At 38.8% G+C, this 27,724-nt stretch overlaps 1 protein-coding gene across 7 annotated transcripts; it reads right to left on the reverse strand.

Annotated features, from left to right (window-relative positions):
• Positions 1 to 16: 16 nt before the first annotated feature.
• On the reverse strand, positions 17 to 26,865 carry LOC110706848 (something about silencing protein 10-like). Of its 7 annotated transcripts, none has more exons than XM_021884824.1 (17): positions 26,760 to 26,865; positions 26,488 to 26,646; positions 26,243 to 26,337; positions 7,210 to 7,318; positions 6,236 to 6,381; positions 5,922 to 6,068; positions 5,650 to 5,789; positions 4,875 to 4,962; positions 4,348 to 4,527; positions 2,827 to 3,000; positions 2,667 to 2,744; positions 2,439 to 2,575; positions 2,195 to 2,327; positions 799 to 1,073; positions 654 to 717; positions 482 to 550; positions 17 to 380 (listed from the first exon to the last, which is right to left on the reverse strand). In XM_021884824.1, exons 5-17 carry the CDS (start codon positions 6,359 to 6,361, stop codon positions 252 to 254), a joined length of 1,740 nt encoding a protein of 579 aa, XP_021740516.1. In that variant the 5' UTR covers positions 6,362 to 6,381; positions 7,210 to 7,318; positions 26,243 to 26,337; positions 26,488 to 26,646; positions 26,760 to 26,865; the 3' UTR covers positions 17 to 251. The 7 variants fall into 7 exon arrangements, with proteins under 7 accessions (XP_021740516.1, XP_021740514.1, XP_021740517.1 ...); XM_021884822.1 differs by lacking the exons at positions 26,243 to 26,337; positions 26,488 to 26,646 and adding exons at positions 7,546 to 7,640; positions 7,788 to 7,943 and having other exon boundaries at positions 26,760 to 26,858; XM_021884825.1 differs by having other exon boundaries at positions 26,756 to 26,850.
• Positions 26,866 to 27,724: the final 859 nt, after the last annotated feature.

A 27,724-nucleotide genomic window follows, 5' to 3' on the forward strand; every position in this document is an offset into this window, starting at 1 on the left:
ATTATTTTCAAAAGAATAGTCTATCAAAGTGAACAAAAATATATAAATAATATTATAAAAAACAAAAATGGATTATATCATACACTATGGTTTGTTTCAATTAGAGACAAGCTGGTACAAAAATAATTCAAAATTTTCTTTATAAAAAAAAAGACCTCTACTCTCTAGCTCCCGTAGTAAGACTCTTCCACCCTACTACCCAATTTTAAACACATTAGACTTCATCCATCACCCATACAAATAACAGAACTTCATCCCAGCCTCCTGCTTCGACTAATCCTAGGATTGATGCCAGTAAGTTCCCCTTCATAACTAAGCTTCGGTCGCTTAACTTCACGCACCTGCCCCTTGCGGCTATTGACCGCTTTTTTATGCTGTAACTGCATAAATTTAAAAAGAGCACATCAGAGAAAGGAAACCAAGCAATCACAGAAGAAACATAGTTCACAAGATGAACAAAACAATAGTTCTAATCAAGTACCTTGTACTTCTTCCGTGGATTTTTTATTTGCTTCTTTCGATCACGAGTAAGTCCTCTATTTTTCTCCATCTAAAAATATATATATAAAAATAAAAATAAATATTAGGACAATCCATAGGAATTTATGAGATTTGCCATACTTTTTACAGGAGAGAGTGAGCTTGTAGTTTACCTGCATGGAAATGTGACGTTTTCCATCAGCAGTGATCTCTAGTTCATATTGATCTTGTGGGTTTCTGAAAGACAGATTATTGTGAGAAACATGCCATGATGCCAATTAGAAAAGTACATGATGTGAAAAAAGTTCAGTAACTCACCTTGAAAACTTCGCTGCCTTCAATTTAAGCTTGGCTTCTTTTTGTTTTTTAACTAAATTGTAGAAGTCTTCTGATTCGTTATTATCTTCATCACTATCCCCAGCATCAGCTCCATTTCCAGTTTTGCCACCCAAACTCTCTGGCTCGTTATCAAGTTCAGCATCATCATTATCTTTTGACTTGATTCCGGCTCTAGCCAGAACCCGAAGTTCGTGTTTCCATCTCCTTTCTCCTAGATCATCTCTTTCTGGCAAGTCAACGTCGCCAGAAACATCCTTTCAAAAGTCGCAAGAAAATAACAGTTAATACCAGGTCGCCAGAGAATGTTTTTCGCCGACGGTACATAAGCAGTCTGATTATACAGATATCTAATGTAAAACAAATAAATTCAAATTTCCTCGTGGGGTGGGGGGAGAGAGGGGTGGTGGATCTTCTGACCTGATTAATAGCAAAGAAGATACTAGAAAAACTAGCAATCGCTGGACAATGTAAACATAATGAATAGGATCACAGACAGATGGTGTGATTCAGAGCAAAGGTATCAAGTTTGGTAGTAAATAGTATTGAGCAAATGAGCTTATTTTACTGTAGTACAAGTTGACTATGTATACCTGTCCAGAAATAAAAGTCACATAGTCCCTCCCACCACCTCAAATTCAGCATATAAAAGAATTTTACTCAAAGACCCATTATTACATACTTATTGTTTGACCATTCCCATAGTCTCCTGGTCTCTACATCACTCTATATAAGCAAGGGTATCATGGTAAAAACCAATCACACAGCATAGCTAAAATAATACTCTTACTTCATATGTGATGCTAATATCTCTGGACAAAGTGAAAATGTTTTTCGCAGTGAACAGTCCTTCACAAGCTGTAGCTAGAATGTCGATGCTCTCTTTAAAAAAGTAGAAAAACAAAACTTAAGCCACTATGAAGCTTACAAAGTCTACTAAAAAAAAAGGCCCTTAACTAAACCAGAAAAACGTTCATGATCAACAGATTGACACCCCTCATCCTACGGCATATAGCTGGAAGGTGGCAATGGATCAGAAACTTATTATCAACAATCAGGACCTCTTAATCAATATTTCCATCATCACTGCTCTGAGCCAATGAGGCATGTTGCTTTAAAATTTCAATTGATATCAGGACACATAAAAAAAAAAAAATTAATATCCCATGCTCCATTATTCTAAAACATCTGGCAGGGAAGGATCAGAATCCAATGGCCACCAGAACTGCCAAACCATGCTCTCCAAGGCATGAGAAATTTTAGCATTTATATCAATTTAAGTTATCAAAGTACGGGAATGCTGCTACAAAATCAAACACATTGCAATCGACACATTGACACAGGGATTATTGTCAAAAGAAAAAAGTTAACAATGTACCTTGAGCCTGTTTCCCTTGGCAGGAACGATCTGGGAGAGTTTACTAGAAAGAGTGGAGGCACGCCTACTGCCATGAGTAGCACCCTCCAAAGCCATGACATCATCATCATAATCATCAGTCGTTTCAAGCTTTCTGTTAATTTTACCAATCACACCACAACAAAATCATATATTTAAAAAAAAAAAAAAAAAGGTCCATCTCACATAGCAAATATTTGTGTTTAACTAGCAAAACAAAATATACCCAGGAATTTTCTTTAGTTTCATGTTCTTGCTGTTGTTGGTTTTGGGCGCAACAGAATCGGCTCTCTGCTTCAATTGTTTCTGAAGTTCAGCTCGATATTGCAACATTTGCACACTCTCTGAACTCATTGGCTGTTCCTGCCATACAACACATCATTACCCTTAACTTCTAAAATTAAAATACAGACATGAGAAGCTGCTAGAAGAGATAGAAACAAGAAAACTCTACCTGGTCTTTTATCATCCTAAGCTTTTTCTCATTAACCTCCACAGATTGCTTCTGAACTGGTTCAGCAGCTTCTCTTAACTGCAGTACAGTACAGATATCGGAGATCTTAGCAAACAAGAAAACAATCAAGTTGAGTAATCAAGTTTAAGATAGTGATCACCTTAGATGGTTTTTGTTTCTCAATTGATGACCCTGTGAGCTCATCAAGTTTAGCAAAAAGATCAGACGATAATTCATGTCCTTTCACGACTGGCTTCTGAGCACTTGCAATATGACTTGTTTGGACCAACAAATCCTCAAGGTTGTCTGGAATATGCACATCAAGTTCTTTCATCTAAACAAGAACAAGAGAGTGAAAATGAAAATTAGATTTTCAAGAACTAGGTTTCAGAGCACAAATAAAAAGATGGAAATGAATCAGATAATTGATATTTAGCAGTTACACTAGGCAAAAAGCATGATGCAGTTACTCTAGGCAACATAAACACAAACAAACATAACCATAAATGTTATTTCTGTATTGCAAGCAAAATAGAATCCACAAAAGGGAGAATTAATGAATTGATGGTACATCATGGATCATTTTTTGTATATTAGCAATGAAGCAGGTTTCTGCACCTTGCTGCAGAACGATTATGAGTTAAGGTTTGGCATAGAAAACCAGCAAGGGAGAAAAGTAAGCCCAAGACAGCCAAAAGCATATAATTTTAGCAAGCAATGGCAGACACCACTACAATAAAAATAAAGGCAACTATCAAGACATGGAAGATAATGGAAGGAGGATAACTATGTGATGAACCCACCAAGTGAGCACCCTATGGCTGTGTACACAAGGAGGAAACGACCAGCAGGGAGCCAAGTGACAGCAGGACAGCAGCAAGACAATGGTGAAGCACCTTTGGAAGAAGCAGACAAAACTAATTAAAGATACACAAAGTGGTGTGGTAGCATCACAAGGAGAGGGCAACTGCAGTAATAGAAGAAGACAAGTAGTAATTAAAGCTAGAGTGTACTTTGAGTAGCTTGATTGTATATATAAGAAATGAGTAGCATTAGTAGCAGTTATGCAATTTGAAATTTGAATATCAAGAACCTTGTTTAGAGATTTGCAGCCTAAAGTTGCTAAGGAGAGTGATAACCTAAAGTTATCAAATCTATCTTTGTTCTTCCATCAATGAAACAGTAACTTGGGTGCTATTTCTGTCTATTATTTGTCTGCCATAGTCAGTTCATATCAAACTAATTTAGTTCAGACACGTGAAGTGTAGAGGAATCATAGCAGAGGGATAACAGTAGAAGGATTTGGGATAGTTGGTCAAGAGATCAAGGCCTCACAAAATCTCTGCAGACAGAGCTAATAGGGAAAGAGATACAAGTAGCTCACTCCAAACATGCACGCTAAGTTTAGATATAGTAGGAAAAAAATTTACAACCACCCTGTAATATCTCATCAAGATGAGCCTGCGTAAATGATGACCTAAACTCTCCCAGACCAAAGCTGTCTTGGAAATGTGAAACCCCAACATCTAAATGCCATATATATTGCGCAAGCATCCTCAAAGAGAGCATAAAGTTAAGGGAAAAGACCAGCTAACTCAACAGCTCATCAAGCACTTCTCCAAATTCTGGAGTTACACAAAATAAAATAATATAAAAAAACAATAGGAAAGAAAAAAAAAACCTTTTCCAACAAGTTTTTGATCTCCACAAGGCGGGCTATAACTGGATGATCACGAATAGGCTGCCCTTCAGATTTCAGAAGAAGGTAAAAAGTAATAGCTTGGCAATAAGCAAGCAACAGGAGTTGTTTCACTTCCAGATAATGTAATCCTTCTTTCTTCACATTCTCCCCCTTCCTAACCTGCAAGCAGCAAAAAAGGCTCAATGTATGCTGAATGGCATGTTGAAATTTTAGAAGGACTAGTCGGCAGTCAGTCAGATAGGAGGTGGGCATCAACTAAACACTAGTGAAACGAAATACGTAGTACTTATTACAGTTAATTATACATTCCTATGATTCACAGCTGTTACAAAAATGATTCCAGATAATTAGTCATCAATTAAACTCCATGCTATCCTAGCCGGGATTAAAAAAGAAAAAAAAATTACAAGTACAAAGGCATCAAGCGTACCAAGCTAAAATACATCGCAGATTACATGAAGAAAATCAACATACATTTTAAAATTATATGAAAAGAAAATATATACCTTAGAAAGAAGGGGATTAACATGGGTCTTGAGTTGCTTGGTTGCATCATTTAACTCAGCAAGCAACCCAACTAATTCTGGAGCCGAACTGCAACAGAAAGAACAGTAAGCGCAGTAAACATCAGTTGAGCGTGGGTCAGTCAAATTCATTTAGTGCCTTAGTTAAATTAAAGTCATTTCAAATACATGACCATTTGCATTTGAAGTAAACACCAACTTATGGAAACCAGGAATAGAGTTCTCAAAGCTGCCAGAAACAGTGATTATTTGCGTTCCCTATACAATACCCAACCAAACATTACTTAGTCTATATATCTCAAAATTCAATTTTTTTTCTTAACTATTGAACTCATCCAATATCTCATATCATGTGTATAATACTCAATGAAACACATGTAATGTCTCTAAAACCTGTACTCTACAGTCTAGACAGCTAGTCATGCATCACCCAAACAAAGAATTTTAACTCTGAAAATTCATTCTCTCATTTATGCATTATGATCATGTTATGCACACGAAGCTAAGGGTTTTATAATACTACATTATGCAGTGAAAATGTAAGCCAAATATAATTTCATAATATAAAGCACTAATGCTCCAAGCATAACATGAGCACCTAGCAATTCCAAAGTATCATACTTTTTACAATTTATACCTGATACTATAGAAGTGGATTAATGCATGCAGAATTTTGGAATTCATAGGTGTACAAGAGAGTTAACATGACAAATTCAAAATTCCAGTGTAAAGACATGCTTGAAAATGAAGTACTTACCTGTATACAACATCCATTTGCTCATCCCTTGATAATGCATTCAAATCTTTCTTCACCTCTTCAAACATCAGGACAGCATCGACTTCAGCTTCTTTATTACTTGAAGATTTTGATTTAGTCTTTCCTTTGACCATCATTTCCTAAAATTATAAAAAGTATAGAATATATACACACCAAGAGACTCCAAACATTGTCAACATCCAAATTTACAGCATCGGTTTCTTTATCATCAAAAGTGGGAAATAGTTGACAGCTTTATAGCCAATAATTACCTCTAGAGTCGGCTCTTGATCACTGTCATCTTGCTCATCACCCTGGAGGCCAAAATCCTCAGCCCTCAAGGACTCTGCCCTTTCTTTCTGCATCTTTATCACCTCTTCCTCTTCCTCTGCAGGGGTATCCTCACCACTTGATTGTAACTAAGATATGAACAAAGACATGATCAACAGGTTTGATAAACATCTTATGGGAGTATCTTGTTGTTAAACTCCAGAAACTGATTTTTCATTTATCAGCACATGGTTCTTTACTACAATTACATCTACAGCTTCTATCTGATTGATACAACAGCTCATTAATGAGTTACCTCATAATCTGTATTTTCACCACCATAGTGGATGCCCTTTTTACTGGACCACACTTTTGGTATCTTCTCATCCTCCTCAGCATCATCATCCACCTCATCATCAACACCACCAGTCTTTTCTCGCATAAATTTCTGCTGCCTTGCCACTGAGAATAATCCACCATACACCAAGTAATAAGATATGGCACCAAACATAGCTTAAAACATACTAACATAACAGAGAAAGAATATGGGATGGACAACAGGAAGTACACACGTATACAACAGTTAACAGAAGAAAAAAAAAAATGAGCCAAATGATTCCTTCAGATTAGAAAAATATATTAGAATGGATCTTCTCTGACCAATAAGTTGATGCTACACCAATGGAACATGATGATATGAAATACAAAACTCAAAAGTTTCGTGTAGATACTATCGTAAATCCTGATTTTCCAACAGGACAAGGTGGCATGACCTGGAGGATGTATCCAACCTTCCTGAAACTGTGTAACATATATGGAGTATGAGATACCTATGGTCTTGCCGACATAAAAGGTAGCAAATTTCTCATATCTCATGTGAAATGTCTATGCTTACTAGAGTATGGCAACAGTACTTGGGAAATTACAAGACACTCATCTTCTAATCATATACACAAACAAAATGCCTTTTGAAGACACAATAGAGCATCATCCATCCCACAACACTTGGAAGGACCCTTGTCATCTAACATTGAACATTATTGAAGCGTACTGATAAAAAGAAACAATAAAAGAACTACTCAAGATTAAATAACGCCAATCACACAAGCACATAACCAGTCAGTGTAACTAAACACACACACACACACCAACACTCCCAACTTCCCACAAAAGATGGGTTTGCTTTAAATTTCACCAAAAACGAGTTTCTAATTATAACCTTGGAATTACATACCAATAAACAATCCTCATCCCAACAAATACATACAACAACACCAAATTACATCTTACATTTTGCAGCAAAGCCTGTCAAGTTGTTGTCATCTTCATCGTCGTCATCTTCATCGTCATACTCATCGTCATCCTCATCCTCATCTTCATCATCATCCCCATCAATACCCTAGAATAAAGCATTGAGAAGACAAATTCAAGTAAGACTCAATTACTATAACAACCAGCACCAACTTAAGTCTCCTTTTAACACTTAAGTTTCAACAGAATAACATTAACAAATTAACAATCAAAGAAAAGTTCATGCTTTTCAGCTAAAATACCAAAAATAACAAAAGTAAAACATAACATAGCATTTATTCAATTAAATCATACACACAAATATAAGAAGCAAACCTCATAATCAAAAACAGGCAAATCTTCATCATCTTCATCAGAATCAACATTATCATCGTTAATATCCAATGGAATTATATCCCTCTTCTTATGAACTGCAATTAACACAGTTATTCATCAATACCCACATCCCATTTATCAATTTCTCTTCAAAATAAAAAATACTAATTATCCAACAAAATTAAAAGGGCATTAATTTAGTGCATGAAATAATAATAAAATTAAAAGAAAGAAAATATTACAGGCATCAATTTCATCCTCCATATCGTTTACATCCTTATTATTATGCAGCTTAGTTTTCTTCAAAATTTGAGGGCTTTTCTGATTCTTCCCACGCTTCCCCATTTTCTGAGGAAAATAATGCAAAAACCCCAATAAATTAAAAATTAATTAAACCCCTGAAAAATCAAAACAAAAAATTAGCAAAAAAAAAGAAATAAATGGAAGGAAGATTAACTAGTGCATGTAGTCAGGCCCGTCCCTGAGGCAGGGCGGGAGGGGCGGCCGCCCTAGGCCAAGGGAAAAGAGATTTGATTTCATATTGAATTATCTCGAAAAATACATAATTTTAGGGATACTTGATACAATAATCAAATTTTGCTCATAATTTTCTTTTCTTTTGGATATGATGTTTCACAATCTAAGAATTTGCGAACCCTAAACTTAAAGCACTGATAATTAAATTAGATTAGATCAAATATGAACCCTAGATTGTGAAATTGATGTGATGATAACAACAACAAACAACTTACCTTAGAAGCTGCTTCAATGGGGGATACAAGAATTAGATTCAACGGAGAACCCTTCGATGGAGAACTTGAGTGCGCTTCAATGAAATAACTCAGAGACTTAGGACATAGGAATGAAGGCTTTTAAAAGCCATGACCCGCCATAGTTATAATACGGGTTAGACCCGTCTGATAAATAAATGAGGCGGGTGTTTATATGATCATCTAATTATGAGACAGATGGACTTTATAAAGGTTTTATGTAAATATGTTTAAAATATTTTTTGATATTTCCATATGTCAAAGCTTGTATCAATTCTTTGAAAGTTTTTAAGAGTTTTTTTTACAAAAAAACAGCTGAAATTACATTAATTAAACTGAGTTTACAACAAACAAAAGGCTAGTAAGTAACATAAGTTCCTATTGGCATAAGAAACCCTTACGCAATATCAATTAAGGTCATTAACGACATTTACTATTTAGCTATTACAACGGGTAAGGACAACGCATATAAGGCTTACCAATATACATTTAAACATGCGATGAGACTATTGATAAAACGAGGGAAGTTAGTGATGATGTTTCGTGTTGTGCAAGATATTTTCTAACATACAATTAAAAGTCAATGAATGTTGGTGAAATGACGGAAACAACCCAAAATCAGTATGTCTTACATTAAGGGACCCCAATAATTCAAATGTATAAAATCCTCTTGAGATATATGCTTCATACATGTCAATCACATTTCTTTGTGATCCGACAAAACCATATCTTATATTCCCTCCGTCGCATAATATAGTTCTTATTTTGTTTTTTTCACGGTATTTAAGAAATGGGAGGAGAAGTGGAAAAGAACTAGACAAAAGTACAAGGCAAGTGGATAATGTAAGGTGAAAAAGGTAAAAAGTTCAATTTATATTATAGACAAAAGTTAGAGAGAGAAAGTGAAAAAAGTACAATTCAAGTGGATAAGTTAAAGGTAAATTAGGAAGTTCAATAAATAAAGTAAAAATTAAGGGTATAATGGTCTTTACATACTATTCAAAAATAGAAACAGGAACAACATTTTGGGTCTCTAAAATAGAAAAACAAAAACTATGATGTGAGACAGAGGGAGTATATATTCTCATACAAGGTCATGATGTTGTAATACTTTTACCGATATCACATACAAATGAGTTTAACAACACCTACTACGCGTTTATATAAATCTGAAATTGAAATTTTGCTACATCTCCCAACAAACATAAGTAACACCACTTCCATTAAAGGAATACATTTTTTTAAAAACTAAAGAGATTAAAAACGACAATTTCAAGAGTCAAACGACTCCATTTCATCCTCCAATTTACCCTGAATTCGACTTGTCTTCGCTTTTTGATCTATTATATTGGATGCTTCCAAAATCTAAGTTTTAATTTTTAGAAAAATTCACTATAATCTATTAATCCGAACTTTCAGCAATTTACTCTCAATAATCCCAAATTACGTTAATTAGAGAGCACTATGAACTTTTGGGTTGATTTTCTTCCACTAGATCGATTAACCAGTGACTTAAAGAAAGGGTAATTTTCATTTTGTAAAAGCAAAAGTGTGATGTGTCACAACATAATTGGTCCAAATTTTTTTTGTAAAAAAAAAGAAAAAAAAATTAAAAACCCTTCCCAGCCAGCTACTATCCTTCCTCCCCTTAGCCCCAACCCCCGGCCCGACCGAAATTTGACCGCCCGCCTCCCCTAGCAACCGATAACAGTCAGTCGGCCCTTCTCTACCCCTAAAAACACTCTGGCGACCCACCTACACCATCAAAACCACCCACCTTCCCCCATCCCCCAAATAGCCCCTCTCTTCTCAGGTCGATGAAACTGCCCCTCCTCCCTTCCCTTGTCGTTGAAACGACCGATTTTTTAGCTCCCTCAATTGGAGATTATTGCCAAGAAATTAAATGTAGTTGTGTTACTCAAGGTTTTTGTGGTAGATTTTTTTAGATTTTTTTTTTACAAAAAAATAAATAAATAAATGGTAGTTAGTTGTTCTCAAAGTAGTCATTATAATGGTAGTTGTTTCGGGGTTTTTTGATGTCCTGCGGGAGAGTTACAATTCTGAGACTGGAACCAGACGCCTGTACCTGCAAAACAAACGGATGCTCCGGATGATTGGAGATCCGCCTCCAACGGTCAAGTTAGTACTTGATTAAGGAGTAATTAATGCGGAAAATAATGTAATTTAGTTTCTCTAGGTGAGAGTGTTTAATGTGCGTAATCCCCCTTAATGAGGATTAATGGGCATATTTATATGCCTTGGGATGCGTGCCAATACCTAGGTTTAGGTTAAACCTAAGGCCGACTGGGCTTCCCACAAAGATTGGGCCTTGTTGGCTGATTTACCCATTTGGCATGGATGGACACGTGTCGCATCGCAGTTGGTCCATGGTGGACGAATATATGGTTGACACGTGGCAGGCTCCTATTGTCCCACATGGCGGAACCTGATTTGTCCACTTGTCAGATGGTGATTGATGGATAAAAATCCCCTAATCATTTGCCCCTCACAGGTGGCACGTGACTGGTCACGTGTCACCTGTGATAGGTGTCGCACCGTAACAGGCGACGACCTCCTACAGGTGTCACTCGGTGAAAGGCCAAGAGATTTTCCCGCCTAAATTTTGAATTTGGGAGTGATCCTTCGCCTTCTCATTTTCGCCTATATAAGGGTGTGTTGACTTCAGTATTTTTCACACTTGAGAACTTTTGAAGAGAACATTCGGACCCCTGAACTTGCTCTGACATTCCGGACACTTTCTGCCTACCGCCTGTTCTGACAAGCCGGCTACTCAGAATTTCCAGAACTTCGTCAACTTCACTCGTTCAGGTAACCGTCGGTTCTCTCACTCTTTTATCTTTTCTTTATTTTTTTTTCCTTTTTGAAATGGCACCACGGAAGCACACGACACGACCTAGGTTAGTGATCAGCCGGTCACCGGGGACGACTGAATCTAGGACTAGGAGTGCCGCCTGCCCTTTTCCGAACCAATCTTTGCCCTTTATACAAAGTCCGACTGTCTCTGAGTCTATGCAGAACATAATGGCCAGAACAAAAAAAACTGCTAGGATTACAAACTCAGACGGCTCCTCCTACCAGGTGCCGATTAGTGAGACATCTGACCAGGCGCCAGATGCTGAAGTGAACCAAGGCGGCTTGACCGCCGACAGCTCTGAGGGAGGGGTCAAGGTGGTCCCTTCCCATTTTACAGTTGATATGTCTACATTTTCTCCCGCTCCTATCGAAGGAGAGGAGGCGGGCCCCTTTGGGAGAGGAGAGGTGTCGTCCTCTTCGGACTTGTCAGAGGACGAGTCCGAGTCTAGTTCTTCTGGTCATACTTCTCTAGACACAGAAGAGAAAAACAACCGCCTACAAGAGGCGAGGCTTTCACACGCAGTTGAGAAAGGAGATAATTGGGCGGAACCATCCGCCTCCTACAGAGAACAAAACACCCCCTACTATTGCACAATTCCAAAGGGTCGGATTAAGGCCATGCACGAGAAAGTGGGGAGCTTTATTGCGAACCACACAATGGGCCCCAGCTTTTTAGTTTTTGTTCCGGATCCGGAAGACACAGTCGTCTGGCCGGCTGGTACTAGTTATGATAGCGCCTGCTTTGGCTGCTACGAGGCGGCCATCAAGGCTGGGATGCGCTTCCCACTACATCCGGCTGTTCAGCGGATCTTGGATGGGTATGAGTTGGGGTTATGGCAGTTAGCCCCAAACTCCTGGTTCAACGTTCTCGGCTATGTGGCCGGGTGCGAACTGCACGGGGTGGAGCCAAACTTCGAGGCTTTCGCCCACATGAACTACCTCAGCCGGACCCCTAAGGCAGGCGGTACCGGCTGGTATCAATTGACGAGCCACCGTGGCTACCTCATGACAAGAGGTAAAGAAAACAAGTGGAAGGATTGGAGAAGCACCTTCCTCATCATTGAGAGTTCAGACACGGAGCTGAACCAGTGCTTCAACAGATGGAACAGGGACCCGCCTCTTCTTGCAGGCGGTCGCAGCATGCCGCCTGTTCCCCCAAAAGCTAAGAAAGAGATCCTGGATAAAGGACTCTTTAAAGTAGAGGCGAGGGTCGACTCTACTACAGGGGTGCGAGAGCAAGTACCCCTGCACTGCGTCCCGAGCTTCAAATGGCTCTATGACGAGTACTTTTTGGCCGCCTGTGGCCTCAGCAGTCGGTGCTCAAGAGGTAGCCGGCCTGTCGAATACAATCTTGCCATACATTACTTGTTTAAGACATTTTTATTAACTTTGGTGTTTGTTCTTGCAGCGGACGCCATGAGCAAAATTACCGCTTCCAAGACTGCGGCGGCTATGTTGCGAGCCTCTATTATGCGACAATCTTCAGCCAACTCTCCCAACAAGGAGGCGGCCTTAGTAAGTTCCAAGCTCTCGCCTTTTCCCTTTTTTGAAGTTGGGTTTATACAGATACTGACCGAGTGCTCTCTCTCTCTTCTTTTTTTTTTTTTTTTTTTTTTTTTTTTTTTTTTTTTTGCAGGGCACACCACGAACTTCCTCCTCCCAACAGCCGGACTCCAAGACCCGGAGGACGACTGTTGCAAGCTCTCCTGGCACTGCCAGGAAAAATGCGGCAGCTGAGAAACAGCCGGCCACCCCCTCTCAAACTCCAAGCAGGCCGCCTAGAAGTATGGAACTTTCCTTGTGAATTCAGACTTGCTTCCTTTTTACTAGGTCTAACGTGCTTGTTTATGCTTGATGCAGCCGACCCTCAGGAACCGGACCTGGTCGAGGTGGCCAAGTCTATGATCAAAGTCGTCCCTCCGGCTGAGAGAAAGGCAGTCAGGGGTGTCGGCACCCTTGACCTAGACGGAATCGCAGGGGTCCTTGCTGAGGTATACTTAGCATACTTTTGTCGTTTAAAATCCAGGACGCCTGTTTTTTGTTTGAAACCTGACGCATGTTTCCTTTTACTCAGGCTCTGCTCCGAGTGAACAGCCTTCGCAAGCCGCTTGATAGGAAGAACAAAGAGGTAAAGGCTGCTAAAGCTATGGCCGCCTCTGACTGTGATAAGGCAATGAGATTTTGACAACTGATATTCTTTATTATCAGGCGAAGGCTACTTCTGCTATTCGGACTCAGTTGGAGGCGGCCCAGAAGAGGAATAATGAGCTGGAGGAGACCATCAACAACCTTAAGGACGAGCTGAGACCTCTTCGCAAAAAAATGAGCTCATACGACACCTTGGAGAAATCCTTGGCGAGCGTTAAGGAGCGTCTGGCGACTCAGGAGAAGAGCCTCACTGAGGAGCTCTCGGCAAAGGCCGAGCAGGAAAAGAAGGAGCTGGTCCGAGAGATGATGGAAGACTCAGCTCAAATCCAGCGCCTGACTTGGGGCCGCCTTTTCCCCAATGCCGACTTTGCCTCATGGGAGAAAACATACCGCCAGTGCTCCGAGAGATATAATCAAGAGATCCTGGCGGCTTCTGAGGACGAGGAAATGGAGGATGAGGATCCGATAGTGGCCATTGTGCCGATTGGGGTGGATGCGTCGAAAAAAGATGCAGCTAAGGCCGAGTCAAGCAAGAAGAATGCTGACCAGGCGGCAGCTGTTATTATTGAAGATATGCCCCCATCTTAAGCTTATGTCTTCTTTTTCTTCGGCCTGCGTGCCGTTTGTTTCTCTTTACCCGGCCAGGGGGCCGGGGTTCTGAATATTTTGCCGGTCTTTATGGCCGGCTTCTTTTTGTATCTTTACCCGACTAAGGGGCCGGGGGTTTTGAATATTTACGCCGGTCATTATGGCCGGCTGTTAATAGAAATTAGGCGACCATCTTTTTAAGTCGCCTTTTCTGACAAAATTTCGAATTGTGATTTTATTTTCTAAGTATCGAAACTCTAATATCCAGTTGCATACTATACCGACTGTTTTGCATGGCCGATAGTTGTAGACAGGTAAAATGGGACAGGTAAAAAATGTGGACACACTGCCTATGCCCCTGGACGACTGGTCGTCTGTTTCCAGGCTAGGTGATCAGTCGGCCATTTATCCAAATGTCTTGACTCATTTTGAAGACTATATCCCCTTTAGGTAGGCGGTCCTGTCGTTTTTAGTATTAACCAAGTAGGAAGGTGGTTTCCTACCTGCCATGGTTTTAAGCGAGAAACTAGGCGGTTTAGGGCGGCTAGTCCCTGTTGTGTTAACTTAGTAATACCAGGCAATATATGAACACCTTTTTAGTTTCACACCAAGTTTTAAGGAGTGACTAAGTAAACATGATTGTTACTTAGTCGCCAAGTGACTGAGTAGTAGAGGTTTCAAGCGGTGGGTACCGATTGTTCCCCTTTATTCGCCATTGTTTATTGGCTATTAACTCATAGGGTACCGGCTGTTCTTATCCCAAGTAGTTCAGCCGGTTATTTGACTCGGATGGTTACTGCAAACACTTGTTGGACCTGATTAGTCGATTAAGTGAGAGGTATCCTTGTCTGAGAAACGGCTACGTGGTTGTCTTTGTTAGACAGTCGTATAGGTGCCGTGTAGTTATTTTATAGAACAATGTTCCACCCAAAAGGGAGCTTCTCTCTGCGACGAATTTCATCCGGATGGATGCCGCCGGACGCCTGCTATGATGTTGGGACAAGTCGGATTAGTTTAATATTTTAATCAGTTGGCATGGCGCCTGGTCTGATTATTTCGGCCATGAGCCTTTGATAGTTCTTGGTGAACTGTGTTATGGGAGAGTAGCCGGTTGTATGGAACAAGCGGCATGCCCCTCGCTAAGTAAGACTTTAAAAATAAAACATGGAGAGTAGCCGACTGTTTGTCAGTAGGCATGCCCCTCTTAGTACAAAATTGAATGAAACAGCAAACTTTTATTAAGTAGCTCTCGGCTATTTACATCATTCAAAAATAATACTTCTTTATATTATCTACATTCCAGGTTCGAGGTAACGGTTGACCGTCTGGTGTTTCCAGACGATAGGTACCGTCCCTGACCTCTTCATAGATTCGGTAGGGTCCTTCCCAATTGGGAGTTAATTTGCCAGACTCATTAGCCCTACCGACCGCTTCCATCTTTCTTAGTACAAAGTCCCCCACTTTGAGTGGACGCCTGTGTACTTTTTTGTTGTATGATCTGGTCATTCTCGGGCGGTAAATTTCATGGCGCAAGACGGCATTGCCCCTCTTTTCTGGGAGTAAGTCCAAGGCCAGGCGCATGGATTCCAAGTTCGCCTCTTCGTCGTATAACATCACACGAAGAGTCGTCTCGTAGTGTTCAATTGGAAGAACAGCTTCCGCACCATAGGTTAGGAGGAATGGAGTCTCTCCAGTCGCCCCTTTCTCAGTCGTCCTAATGGCCCAGAGAACATGTGGTAGTTCATCTGCCCATAGGCCGCCTGCTCGTTCAATCTTCTTCTTAAGACCGTCTGAGATGATTTTATTAAAAGCTTCTACCTGGTCGTTTGCTTGTGGACGGCTGACTGATGCAAAGTGATGCGAGATGCCTTGGTCACCCAACCAGCTTTTAAGAATAGGCGTCTCAAATTGGGGACCACTATCAAAAACCATAGATATGGGAACTCCGAACCGAGTGATTATATTTTTCCAGATGAATGAAATCACATCCTTCGTCTTGATTCCTTTTACAGCCTCCGCCTCCACCCATTTAGTGAAGTAGTCGACTGCAACAAGTATGTACTTCCTACCGCCTGTAGCAGGCGTATAGGGACCCAGAATATCCATGCCCCACTTAGCAAACGGTAGTGGGCTATGAATGGCAGTGAGGTCGGTAGCCGGACGGTGAATTAACTTGCCAAACTTTTGACACTTGTCACATTTTTTCACCATCTCCATTGCATCTGCTTCTAGAGTAGGCCAAAAGTAGCCCTGTCGCCTTGTCCGTTGGGCAAGCGACCTGCCGCCTACATGGGAAGAGCAGTAACCAGAGTGGAGATCTTCTAGGATCTCTCGTCCTTTTTCTGGAGTAACACACTTCAAGAAGGGTTGAAGATACCCTCTTTTGTGAAGTTCTCCCTTTATCATTTCAAAACTGGCTGCCCGTTTTTTCAGTGCAGCCGCCTGGTGATGATCATCCGGCAAGGTGCCGTCTGTCAGATATGCCCTGATTGGATCCATCCAGGTTGAACTTCTATCTCGGATTCCAATAGGGTCTTCCTCGATGCTTCTTTTCTCCATCACCTCCCAGAAAACAGTTCGTGGAGTATCACCGGTGGTCGAGGATGCTAATTTTGAAAAAGCATCCGCCTGGTTGTTTTTTGATCTCGGCACTTGAGTCAGATGAAAATCTTTAAGGGATCCGACTGCTTGTCGTACCGCCTGTAAATACTTGATCATTGCCGGATGGGTTGCTTCGTATTCACCATTGTACTGACTAACTATCAATTGTGAATCAGAACAGGCGTCTATCTTTTTTGCCCCTGCCGCCTTGCACATGCGGATTCCGGCTAGTAAAGCTTCGTATTCTGCCTCATTGTTTGAGGCTTGAAAATTGAAACGTAGAGCATACTCGTACCTGTCACCCTCTGGCGACTGACATATGATGCCTGCTCCACAACCATTTGAAGTAGAGCTTCCGTCCACATATACCTTCCAGACTTGGTCTGGAACTTGAGAATCAGGGGGACGAGTCATTTCAACAATAAAATCAGCAAAGGCTTGCCCTTTCACTGCTTTCCTAGGCTCGAATGTGACTTCGAGGCTCTGAATTTCTATGGCCCATTTGATCATCCGGCCTGACGACTCCATGGTGGTGAGTGGCCGCTTGATAGGTTGATCTATATACATGACGACTGCATGTGCCAAAAAGTAGGGCTTCAATTTTTTGACGACCATGAAGAGTGCGAGGCCAAATTTCTCCACTACGGGATACCTCAACTCGACATTTTTCAGTACATGACTGACAAAGTAGACCGGGAGCTGGAAGCCGTCTCTTTCAGCAAGAAGAACAGCGCTTAAAGCATGATTAGAGACGGCCAGGTACATGTAAAGTACTTCTTTGGGCAAAGGGCTGACCAGCCTCGACAAGGAATGCAAATGAACTTTCAATTTTTGGAAGGCCGCCTCAGCATCCGGCCCCCATTCAAACCTTGCTTTCTTCTTAATGGCCTGGAAAAAGTATAGGCATTTGTCGCCTGATCGACTTAGAAATCTTCCCAAGGTCGCCAGACAACCTGTTAGCTTCTGAACCTCTCGGACGGTACGAGGCGACTGCATGTCGATGACCGCCTATACTTTCTTAGGGTTCGCCTCTATTCCTCTCTGATTGATAAGGAATCCGAGAAATTTCCCGGACTCGACCCCAAATATGCATTTCTTGGGATTGAGCATGACATGATGCCGCCTGAGTGTGGCGAAAGTTTCTCGAAGGTCCGATAGATGATCTATTTGAAGCTTAGACTTGACAATCATATCATCAATGTATGCCTCGACATTCCTCCCAATCTGATCAAAGAACACAATATTTATCATTCGCTGGAAGGTGGCCGGGGCATTCTTCAGACCAAACGGCATGACCGTGTAACAGTATAACCCTTGATCAGTGACGAAGGTCGTCTTCTCCTGATCTTTCTTCCATAAAGGAATTTAATGGAAACCAGAGTAGGCGTCCATAAAGCTCATCAAAGCATGACCGGCTTTTGAGTCGACCAGATTATCAATTTTAGGCAGAGGGTAACTGTCTTTTGGGCACGCCTTGTTTAGGTCCGTGTAGTCCACACACAATCGCCAGGTACTATTCGGCTTTTTAACAAGTACTACATTTGCAACCCAGTCTGGGAAGTAACATTGCCGAATGAACCCTGCATCAAGTAATTTCTTAACTTCGACGGCTGCCGCCTGACTTCTTTCTTCGCCATGGTTCCGCTTCTTCTGCCTTACCGGCTTCTTTTTCGGATCCACGACCAGTTTATGTACCGCCAGGTCAGGACTGATGCCTGGCATTTCATGGACTTCTAATGCAAAGATGTCTTTCTATTCTTTTAAAAGTTGATGAAAGTCTTCGCCCAGAACTCGAAGAGCAGTCGTCCCAACCTTGACTGTTCGGTCAGGGCGCGAGTCGTCTAGGATCAGGTCCGTATGCTCACCAGCCAGCTGAGGGCGGAATTCATCTGACCGCTCCTCTGCCAATGATTGCTATTTTTTCTCTTTTCTTGCGGCCCCCATCTGGGCAGCCTTTCTTTTCTTGTCGCCTGCTTCTTGAACAGGCGCACTCTCCTTGACATTGTCAAGGTCTGTTTTTCCACCACTTGACCCAGCGGCCATGACAGTGGGCTTGATATCCGAGAGATAGCACTCTCGGGCCATCTTCTGATCTCCCCTTAGGGAGCCGACTGTTCCATCATCCCTCTCAAATTTGAGCAACATAAGAGACGGGATTATAACAGCCTTGGAATTATTCAGGGTTGGTCGTCCCAGAATCATGTTGTAGGCCGAGAGTTCCTCAATTACCAAGAACCGGACCACCATGTGTCGACCTTCCCCTTTTTTACCCAGGCGGATGGGTAAATCCACTCGCCCCACTGGGTGGACGACTCCTCCTCCAAACCCTACTAGAGGGTGGGATACCGGATGTATGCAATCAGTCTGGTATTTGAGCTTTGACAGACATTTGCTACTGATAAGATCTGAGGAGCTGCCGGTATCTATGAGGATGCGGCCAACTCTCTGGTTCGCCACTTTACATTCAATAACAATAGGGTCGTCATGCGGCCCCCTTACCCCTCCTAAATCTTCTTCAGTGATGACAATTTCAGGAAATGAATATTTGGAGGACCTTTCTTGGTGAACGGAATTGACGTCTAGCCGCCTGATATTGTCCTTGTTGCCCCTGATAGTGGGGTCGCCTCCCGAGAAGCCGCCTATAATGGTGTAGACGACTGCATCATCTGTATCAGAGCTGTCGGCCTGTTGATTCTTTTTGGCCGACTGCTTTTTTGAGGAAGTGTTCCCCTTAGATTTCTTGACATAAAAGTCAAGATCGCCTTGCTCAGCCAGGCGGTCCAGATACTGCATGAGACTGATGCATTCGTCGGTTTCATGACCAACGTCTTCATGATAGTGACAAAATTTTTCTTGGTTCCGGTTGCTCGCAGAACCCTTCATGGGGGCCGGCTTCTCAATTGAGATCCGTCCCTTGATTTCTTTTAGGATAGCTTGGCTATCCTTGTTAAACGCATACTTTGGAGAGTATGGTTTGAATTCTTTCTTCTTCTTCTGGGCCAGCTGTTTAGGGGAATCATTCGCCCAGATGTCTTTTCTCTTTTTCTCATCTTTGTTGGACGACTGCTTCTGTCGTCCTTCTTTCCTGTCGAACCTCTTTCCGTCCGACTGCTTTCCAGTACTACAAAGATCGGTCGCCTGTATATAGGCTTCCGCTTCAATCAAGGCTTCTTGAAGAGTCGCCACCCTCTTTTGAACCAAATCAAATTTGAAGGTCGACCCGTCCTTGAGACCTCTGAAAAAGTCAGTATAAGCTACCTCATCCGGTAGGCCTTGAATCTGTATCCTCATCAGGTTGAACCACCTGATATAAGAACGAAGCCCCTCCTTCTCGCCCTGTTGAATTGTCCCTAAATCAAGGGTCGTCTTCTTCGCAGGTATGTTCATGGCAAAATTGGAGGTGAATAAGTAAGCAAGCGTCCTGAAGTTATTCACACAACCAGTCGGCAAGTTGCCGAACCATTGTTGTGCGATTCCTTTAAGAGTCGCTGGAAAACACTTGCACCAAGTGGGATCATCCAACCCTTGGAGGTACATCAGGTTGGTGAATGCCATCAAATGGTCTTCTGGGTTAGTAGTGCCGTCATAGGCGCCTACTAACACATTTTTCACTTTGGCCGGCTGAGCGGCTTCAGTAATTTCCTTGGAGAAGGCCGACGGCTGTTCCCCAAGTCTAAGCAACCGTAGCTGCCAGTCCATAGGTTGGACATTTTTTGCCGCCTGTCCTCCAAACAAAGGTGGCTGTAGAAAATATTGTTGTTACGGTACAAACGGTAAGTTTGGTATCGCCTGGTCACTATGAAAACCAGACTGACAGGAGGTACCGCCTGTCTGACTCTCATGATGTGACTGAGTATACCTCATAGAAGTATTGCGCAGACTGTCTTGAAAATCTGAAGTAGAGGCCGACTCTGACAGTCGGTCGTTCTTCTTCTGCTTTAGCAATAGCCGAGCGTCAGTGTATGTTTTCTTCGACCCATCCGCCTGTATATGACGGACAGGCTTCCTCTTTCCTGGAGTAGGAAAGCGGTACTTTGTGAAATCAAGGACAGGCGGCTCCCACTTCCTAGAGTTAGGATGAGGGGTCGCCTCTCGCCCTTGAACAGGCTTCCTCTTCCCTGAAGAGGAAGGTTTCTTAGCCGACTGCTCCTTGGCCAGAGCAGGCGTCCTTTTGGTGAGCGGTTCCTGAATCTCTCCCTTGAAACCCCTCATGAAGGTCATGAGTTCGTTTCTTGTAATAGGAGAAGACCCGTCAGCCGGCTGCTGCTGAGCAGGCGGTGCGCCGACTGGATCACTGAGTCTAGTTTGAGGATCTTCCCGTTCTCTCCTTTCGGTATGACGGGTGCGCCGGGCCCTTAGGGTCCCGTCTGAAGCTGTATGAGCTTCAACTTCAAACTCTTCTTCAGTATCATGGTCCGATTGAACTTAAGGGTCGTCCAGGGGACGCCTCTCTTCAAGAGTCGGTACAGACGTGGATGCCATCTCAAAAGTACTCTCCCCACAGACGGCGCCAAAATGTTTCGGGGTTTTTTGATGTCCTGCGGGAGAGTTACAATTCTGAGACTGGAACCAGACGCCTGTACCTGCAAAACAAACGGATGCTCCGGATGATTGGAGATCCGCCTCCAACGGTCAAGTTAGTACTTGATTAAGGAGTAATTAATGCGGAAAATAATGTAATTTAGTCTCTCTAGATGAGAGTGTTTAATGTGCGTAATCCCCCTTAATGAGGATTAATGGGCATATTTATATGCCTTGGGATGCGTGCCAATACCTAGGTTTAGGTTAAACCTAAGGCCGACTGGGCTTCCCACAAAGATTGGGCCTTGTTGGCTGATTTACCCATTTGGCATGGATGGACACGTGTCGCATCGCAGTTGGTCCATGGTGGACGAATATATGGTTGACACGTGGCAGGCTCCTATTGTCCCACATGGCGGAACCTGAATTTGTCCAGTTGTCAGATGGTGATTGGTGGATAAAAATCCCCTAATCAGTAGTTGTTGGTAAAATTATCTTAAATTTTCACAAAATTACCATATATCTAAAGTATAATACTCCCTTCTTCAATTTTTATGGGATACGTTTTGACTTTTACACGTTTGTCAATACACATATTTGATTATTATTCATTACATACTTTTTAAAATTATAACGATTGAATATTAATAGAGCATTCGTTGAGATGAATCAAACATGATCTCACACGACTCTTTTACTTTCGTGAGTAAATTTAAATATTATCTAGTTCCCTCTATCCCAGAATACATGACACAGTAAATATTACACGCATGTCAATGCATTACTTTGAATTTATTTGTATATAATTAATTATTATGAAAATTATTTTAAAATTATATTTGAAACTTTATATATATACCTATTTAACAACATATTTTATGATAAAATAAGTTTTTTTTATGTTGGTAAAAAAAATATGATCAAAACTAATACATATATAGTGAAAAAAGGTCCAACGTCTCATATATTTTGGGACGGAATGAGTATTATGAATAACTTTTAAAATCTAAACATAACCAATAAGAAGAAACGGTTGAAGTATTATGAATAATAATTAAAATCTGATAATAACCAATAAAATACGGAGGGGTACCCTACAAAATTTATCATCCTAAAGTTTTTATAAAAAAAAATCATCCTAAAGTAATCGAAACACTTTAATATACATTTTGTTGATCATAACATTATTTTACCTTTAATAATTTTGATCATATATTTATTATAATTAGTTGATACTATGAAATTTTATACAATGTATCAATTTTTTTGCGCATATTATTTATAGAATTCAAGTCAATCTCCTAACAAATTATGCCAATTAAAGTGATGCGCACTTTAAAAAATGGAGGAATTATTTTTCTTGCATTAAATGTTTGAATTTATTATAATTGTAGTTATATAAAGATATCTTAATGAATGTTATTTTTTTTATAGTAATAGTTTATATTAAAGTTATCAAAATCAAGATTCCACTTTGAATTGGAAGGGATTTAGATATGTATGTGTTACTGATGATAGTAGTTGTTTTAGAAGTTTTCTTACAAGTTTTTATTTCTTACATGAGAAGGTTTTTCTTGTTTTAGGCTTAAAATATTTTAATTATGCAATTTTATTTTGACAATAATTATTTTTACGATGTAGGAGAATCGAGTGAGATGATTTTTAAGTGGTTGATAATTTTATTTGGTATGTATACATGTATGGATTTTTTAATATTCGCATAGTATCTTAATAGGTATTGTATATACTTTGAAAGGTAAAGTGTCATCATTATAAGAAGATTATGATTCTTGGATTGTTTGATAAATTATATTTAATGACATGTTTACAAGTATGATAATAAATGATAATTTAATTATGAGATGATACATTTATGAAACACGATTATTATTGATTTCTCACTCATAATTATAGATTGAAACAAGTAAGTCAATTTAATAATCTTTCATAGAATGAGATGAATCAAAGAAGGATTTCAATGTAGAAGTGTAATTATGCTCATTTTGTGTGTGTCTCATAACCATGTAATAAATTGATTAATCACGAAATAAATTATCACATATAACAATTTAAAAATATAATATTCTAATGAATAATCACAAAAGAAATTCAAAAGAGGTGTGTGAATAGTGAAAAAAGTGTAAATAATGCAATTAAAATAATTGATGAAATCTAATATATATAAATAAAGTAGGCATTTTTCAAGAACATTCGGAGCGCCACATAAACAAAGGTATATTTTCGACCAATTAAAAATTAGATTTCTATTTTATTTTGGAATTAAAAAATTCGTTTGTCACCTAAATAAAATTGGCGAATGAGATTTAAGAATTTTTCCACGTAAGTAAAAACAACGAATATTGATTTATTAGGATTAAATTTATTTAAAAAACTAAAAATTATCTTTTAAAATAATCATCTTTAGATATAGGATTTATATACGTACTATTATAAGATAAATTTTGATAGTGTTTATGATAAGAAATAAAAATTATTCCTTAATTATAATTAAATTAAAATTTGTGACATTTAGATGAAAAAATTCCAATGCATAAATTTAATTTTGTATAATTACAATTTTTAGATTAATTTCACAACAATTATTCACTTTCTGGTAAATATTTTAATTTATTTTATAAGACTATAAAGATTAATTTTATATAAATTTTATTTTTGCTAACATATTCTATTTATCCACTTTTATTAGATGGAAGAGATATCTGTGTGAACTAAGTTAGTGATCCTATCGATTTTTTTTAATACAAATTTTTTTTACATCGAAATATTACATCTAATAACTTTATTTTTGATGTAAAAAAATATTATGAGTATAATCTAATTACAAAAATTATGTTTATAAGATTTTATGTATAAAAAAACGTAGGATATTAGGATTTAAATTATAAAAAAAATAAAAATTATCTTATGAAATTAATGGTTTTATCTAAATACCTGACTTATAAGATGTTTTTTTCATAAAAAAAAATTAAATTTAACCCAATAAAAAACTTTACCTTCTGTAAAAATTTTATGTCAAAAAATTTTAAAAGACAGATAATTTGTTAGAGATCAAGAGATCACAAGAAATATACATAATGATATATAGATTTGAGAGTTTAATTTCAAGTGTAAAAAGCAACGAATAATGATTTAGGATTTAAATAATTTTAAAAATAAAAAATTATTATCTTTTCACATTAAAGATTTTATCCTAATATGTAATCAATGAAATATCATATTTACAATTTTTTTTGAAAGATATCATATTATTGTCATATAATTAAGAACAACGAATAAATACAAAACAACAATAAATTAATTCGTGATATATATTACATTAAAAAAAATTATACTTTTGTAATTGACAATATCATTTTAATTAAATTATTATTTGTTTTTATTTTTTTTGTCCGAAATAATTAAATTGTAAAATAAGTCAAATATATATATATATATATATAATTTTATTTTTTTTTGAGAAAATATATATATAAATTTAGAGTATATAAGAAATATCTTTTCTTGAGATATATGTATGAAAATCCGTACATCGCACAGGCTTTCATCTAATTACTTTACATATTATTTAAATATATTCTATTTAAATAAAAAATATTATGAGTATCAATATTTCCTTTCTCATATTTACAATTTATTTATATTTAATAAATTCATTATAAATTGTAGTAAAAAAAATAAATATTAAACTTTTGTAATTTTGTCTGAAATTATTAAATACAATAAATCAAATAATTAAAAATCTTAGATGAAAAAACTGTGCATCGCACGGGCTACCATCTAGTAATTAACAAATTATGTAAAATTATTTATTAATTAACAAGTTACGTAAATATTTATAATTATAAAAACAAATGATGTATTCAACAAAAGTATTATCATTTTGCCCCGCGCCACTAGAATATTAGAAACGGCTATGCATGTAGTACGAATTTGAAATTGATAAATTTTCGAGTCTAACGTACGAACTTTCGATCAGTTGCGGCGAAGCAGAGCAGGGTAGAGGGGTTTTAGGGGCGGCAAACTGCGGAGGGGTTTCGTGTCTGTCTAATTGACGAATACTACTAGTATATGCCTATATGGAGTAATTGATAATACTAATAATAAGGAGGCGTTTGGTTCACAAAGGGTAAGCGGAATGGAATTCCGAAGGGTAAACAAGGAGAAAGGTAAGGAATGAGGAATGGAATCCCGAAATGGAAAACAAAAAATTAATTAATTTTACATCTCCCTTCATTAATTAAAAACAATGATTTTTTTATTGTAAAAATAAAAATAAAATCCCTTCTCGACAGCCAACACCACCACGAAGGCGTGGAATGAGATCAAAGAAATGATTTGTTACCAGAAAATGCAAGGGGCAGAGAGATTTGCTTCAGAAGGGTGAATGAGGAGGGAGAATATGGGTTGGATTTTAGTTTTGCGACGGCGGAGAAACGTGGGAAATTACAAGACACTCATCTAATCATATACACAAACAAAATGCCTGTTGAAGACATAATAGAGCATCATCCATCCCACAACACTTGGAAGGACCCTTTCATCTAACATTGAACATTATTGAAGCATACTGATAAAAAGAAACAATAAAAGAACTACTCAAGATTAAATAACGCCAATCACACAAGCACATAACCAGTCAATGTAACTAAACACACACACACACACACCAACACTCCCAACTTCCCACAAAAGATGGGTTTGCTTAAAATTTCACCAAAAACGAGTTTCTAATCATAACCTTGGAATTACATACCAATAAACAATCCTCATCCCAACAAATACATACAACACCACCAAATTACATCTTACATTTTGCAGCAAAGCCTGTCAAGTTGCTGTCATCTTCATCGTCATCGTCATCATCATCATCATCATACTCATCGTCATCCTCATCCTCATCTTCATCATGATCCCCATCAATACCCTAGAATAAAGCATTGAGAAGACAAATTCAACTAAGACTCGATTACTATAACAACCAGCACCAACTTAAGTCTCCTTTTAACACTTAAGTTTCAACAGAATCACCATAACTCCATAAGAAGCAATAACATTAACAATTAACAATCAAAGAAAAGTTCATGCTTTTCAGCTAAAATACCAAAAATAACAAAAGTAAAACATAACATAGCATTTATTCAATTAAATCATACACACAAATATAAGAAGCAAACCTCATAATCAAAAACAGGCAACTATTCATCATCTTCATCAGAATCAACATTATCATCGTTAATATCCAATGGAATTATATCCCTCTTCTTATGAACTGCAATTAACACAGTTATTCATCAATACCCACATCCCATTTATTAATTTCTCTTCAAAATAAAATATACTAATTATCCAACAAAATTAAAAGGGCATTAATTTAGTGCATGAAATAATAATAATAAAATTAAAAGAAAGAAAATATTACAGGCATCAATTTCATCCTCAATATCGTTTACATCCTTATTATTATGCAGCTTAGTTTTCTTCAAAATTTGAGGGCTTTTCTTCTGATTCTTCTCACGCTTCCCCATTTTTTGAGGAAAATAATGCAAAAACCCCAATAAAATAAAAATTAATTAAACCCCTGAAAAATCAAAACAAAAAATTAGCAAAACAAAGAAATAAATGGAAGGAAGATTAACTAGTGCATGTAGTATGAATTTGAAATTGATAAATTTTCGAGTCTAACGTACGAACTTTCGATTAGTTGCGGCGAAGCAGAGTAGGGCAGAGGGGTTTTAGGGGCGGCAAACTGCGGAGGGGTTTTGTGTCTGTCTAATTGACGAATACTACTAGTATATGCCTATATGGAGTAATTGATAATAATACTCCCTCCACCCGGGATTATCTGCACCAAAGGACACTTTCACAGACTATTAGCCAAAAATTTTAGGGGAGTTTTAATTGAGTTTTGATTGGTTTAATTAAGTTTGAAAATGGAGGGAAAAGGAGTGGTCCCACTTAATTTTGTTTTAAGTGGGTTTTAGTTAGTGGGTAATAGGTGGTGGAGGGGACCACTAACCAAAAAATGGGTAATAGCGGGTAATTAATAGTTAAATATTACCAAAAAAGGAAAGAAATTTTTTTTATTGCAGATAATAGAAAACTCCCATTTTAGGTAAATGTTGCAGATAATTGCAGGCAGAGGGAGTAATACGAGTAATAATAATAATGAGGCGTTTGGTTCGCGAAGGGTAAACGGAATGGAATTTCGAAGGGTAAACAAGGAGAAAGGTAAGGAATGAGGAATGGAATCCCGAAATGGAAAATAAAAAATTAATTAATTTTACATCTCCCTTCATTAATTAAAAAAAATGATTTATTTATTGTAAAAATAAAAATAAAATCCCTTCTCGACAGCCAACACCACCACGAAGGCGTGGAATGAGATCAAAGGAATGATTTGTTACCAGAAAATGCAAGGGGCAGAGAGATTTGCTTCAGAAGGTTGAATGAGGAGGGAGAATATGGGTTGGATTTTAGTTTTGCGACGGCGGAGAAACGTGGGGCAGGTGGGAGTTAGTGTTTTGGGCTGGTGGGGGTGGTCAGATGTTTTAGGCTGGTGGGGGTTGTGTGGGGTGTTTCGGGCTGCTGGGGGTTGCAGTAGGTGGTGGCTGGGTGAGTGGTGGCCCGTGACGAGTAAGGATTTGATAGGATGGGTG

The sequence above is a fragment of the Chenopodium quinoa genome, unplaced genomic scaffold (assembly GCF_001683475.1).
Source record: "Chenopodium quinoa cultivar QQ74 unplaced genomic scaffold, ASM168347v1, whole genome shotgun sequence".
Taxonomy (NCBI): Eukaryota; Viridiplantae; Streptophyta; class Magnoliopsida; order Caryophyllales; family Amaranthaceae; genus Chenopodium; species Chenopodium quinoa.

Excerpts from the sequence above, each read along its gene's own strand:
- LOC110706848 (XM_021884822.1), bottom strand. The coding sequence starts at position 7,890 with ATGGGGAAGCGTGGGAAGAATCAGAAAAGCCCTCAAATTTTGAAGAAA. Across the intron at positions 4,963-5,649 it reads CAAATGGATGTTGTATACAG|TTCGGCTCCAGAATTAGTTG; the intron begins GTAAGTACTTCA and ends TTTCTGTTGCAG. Across the intron at positions 1,074-2,194 it reads CCAAGGGAAACAGGCTCAAG|GATGTTTCTGGCGACGTTGA; the intron begins GTACATTGTTAA and ends GACTTTTGAAAG.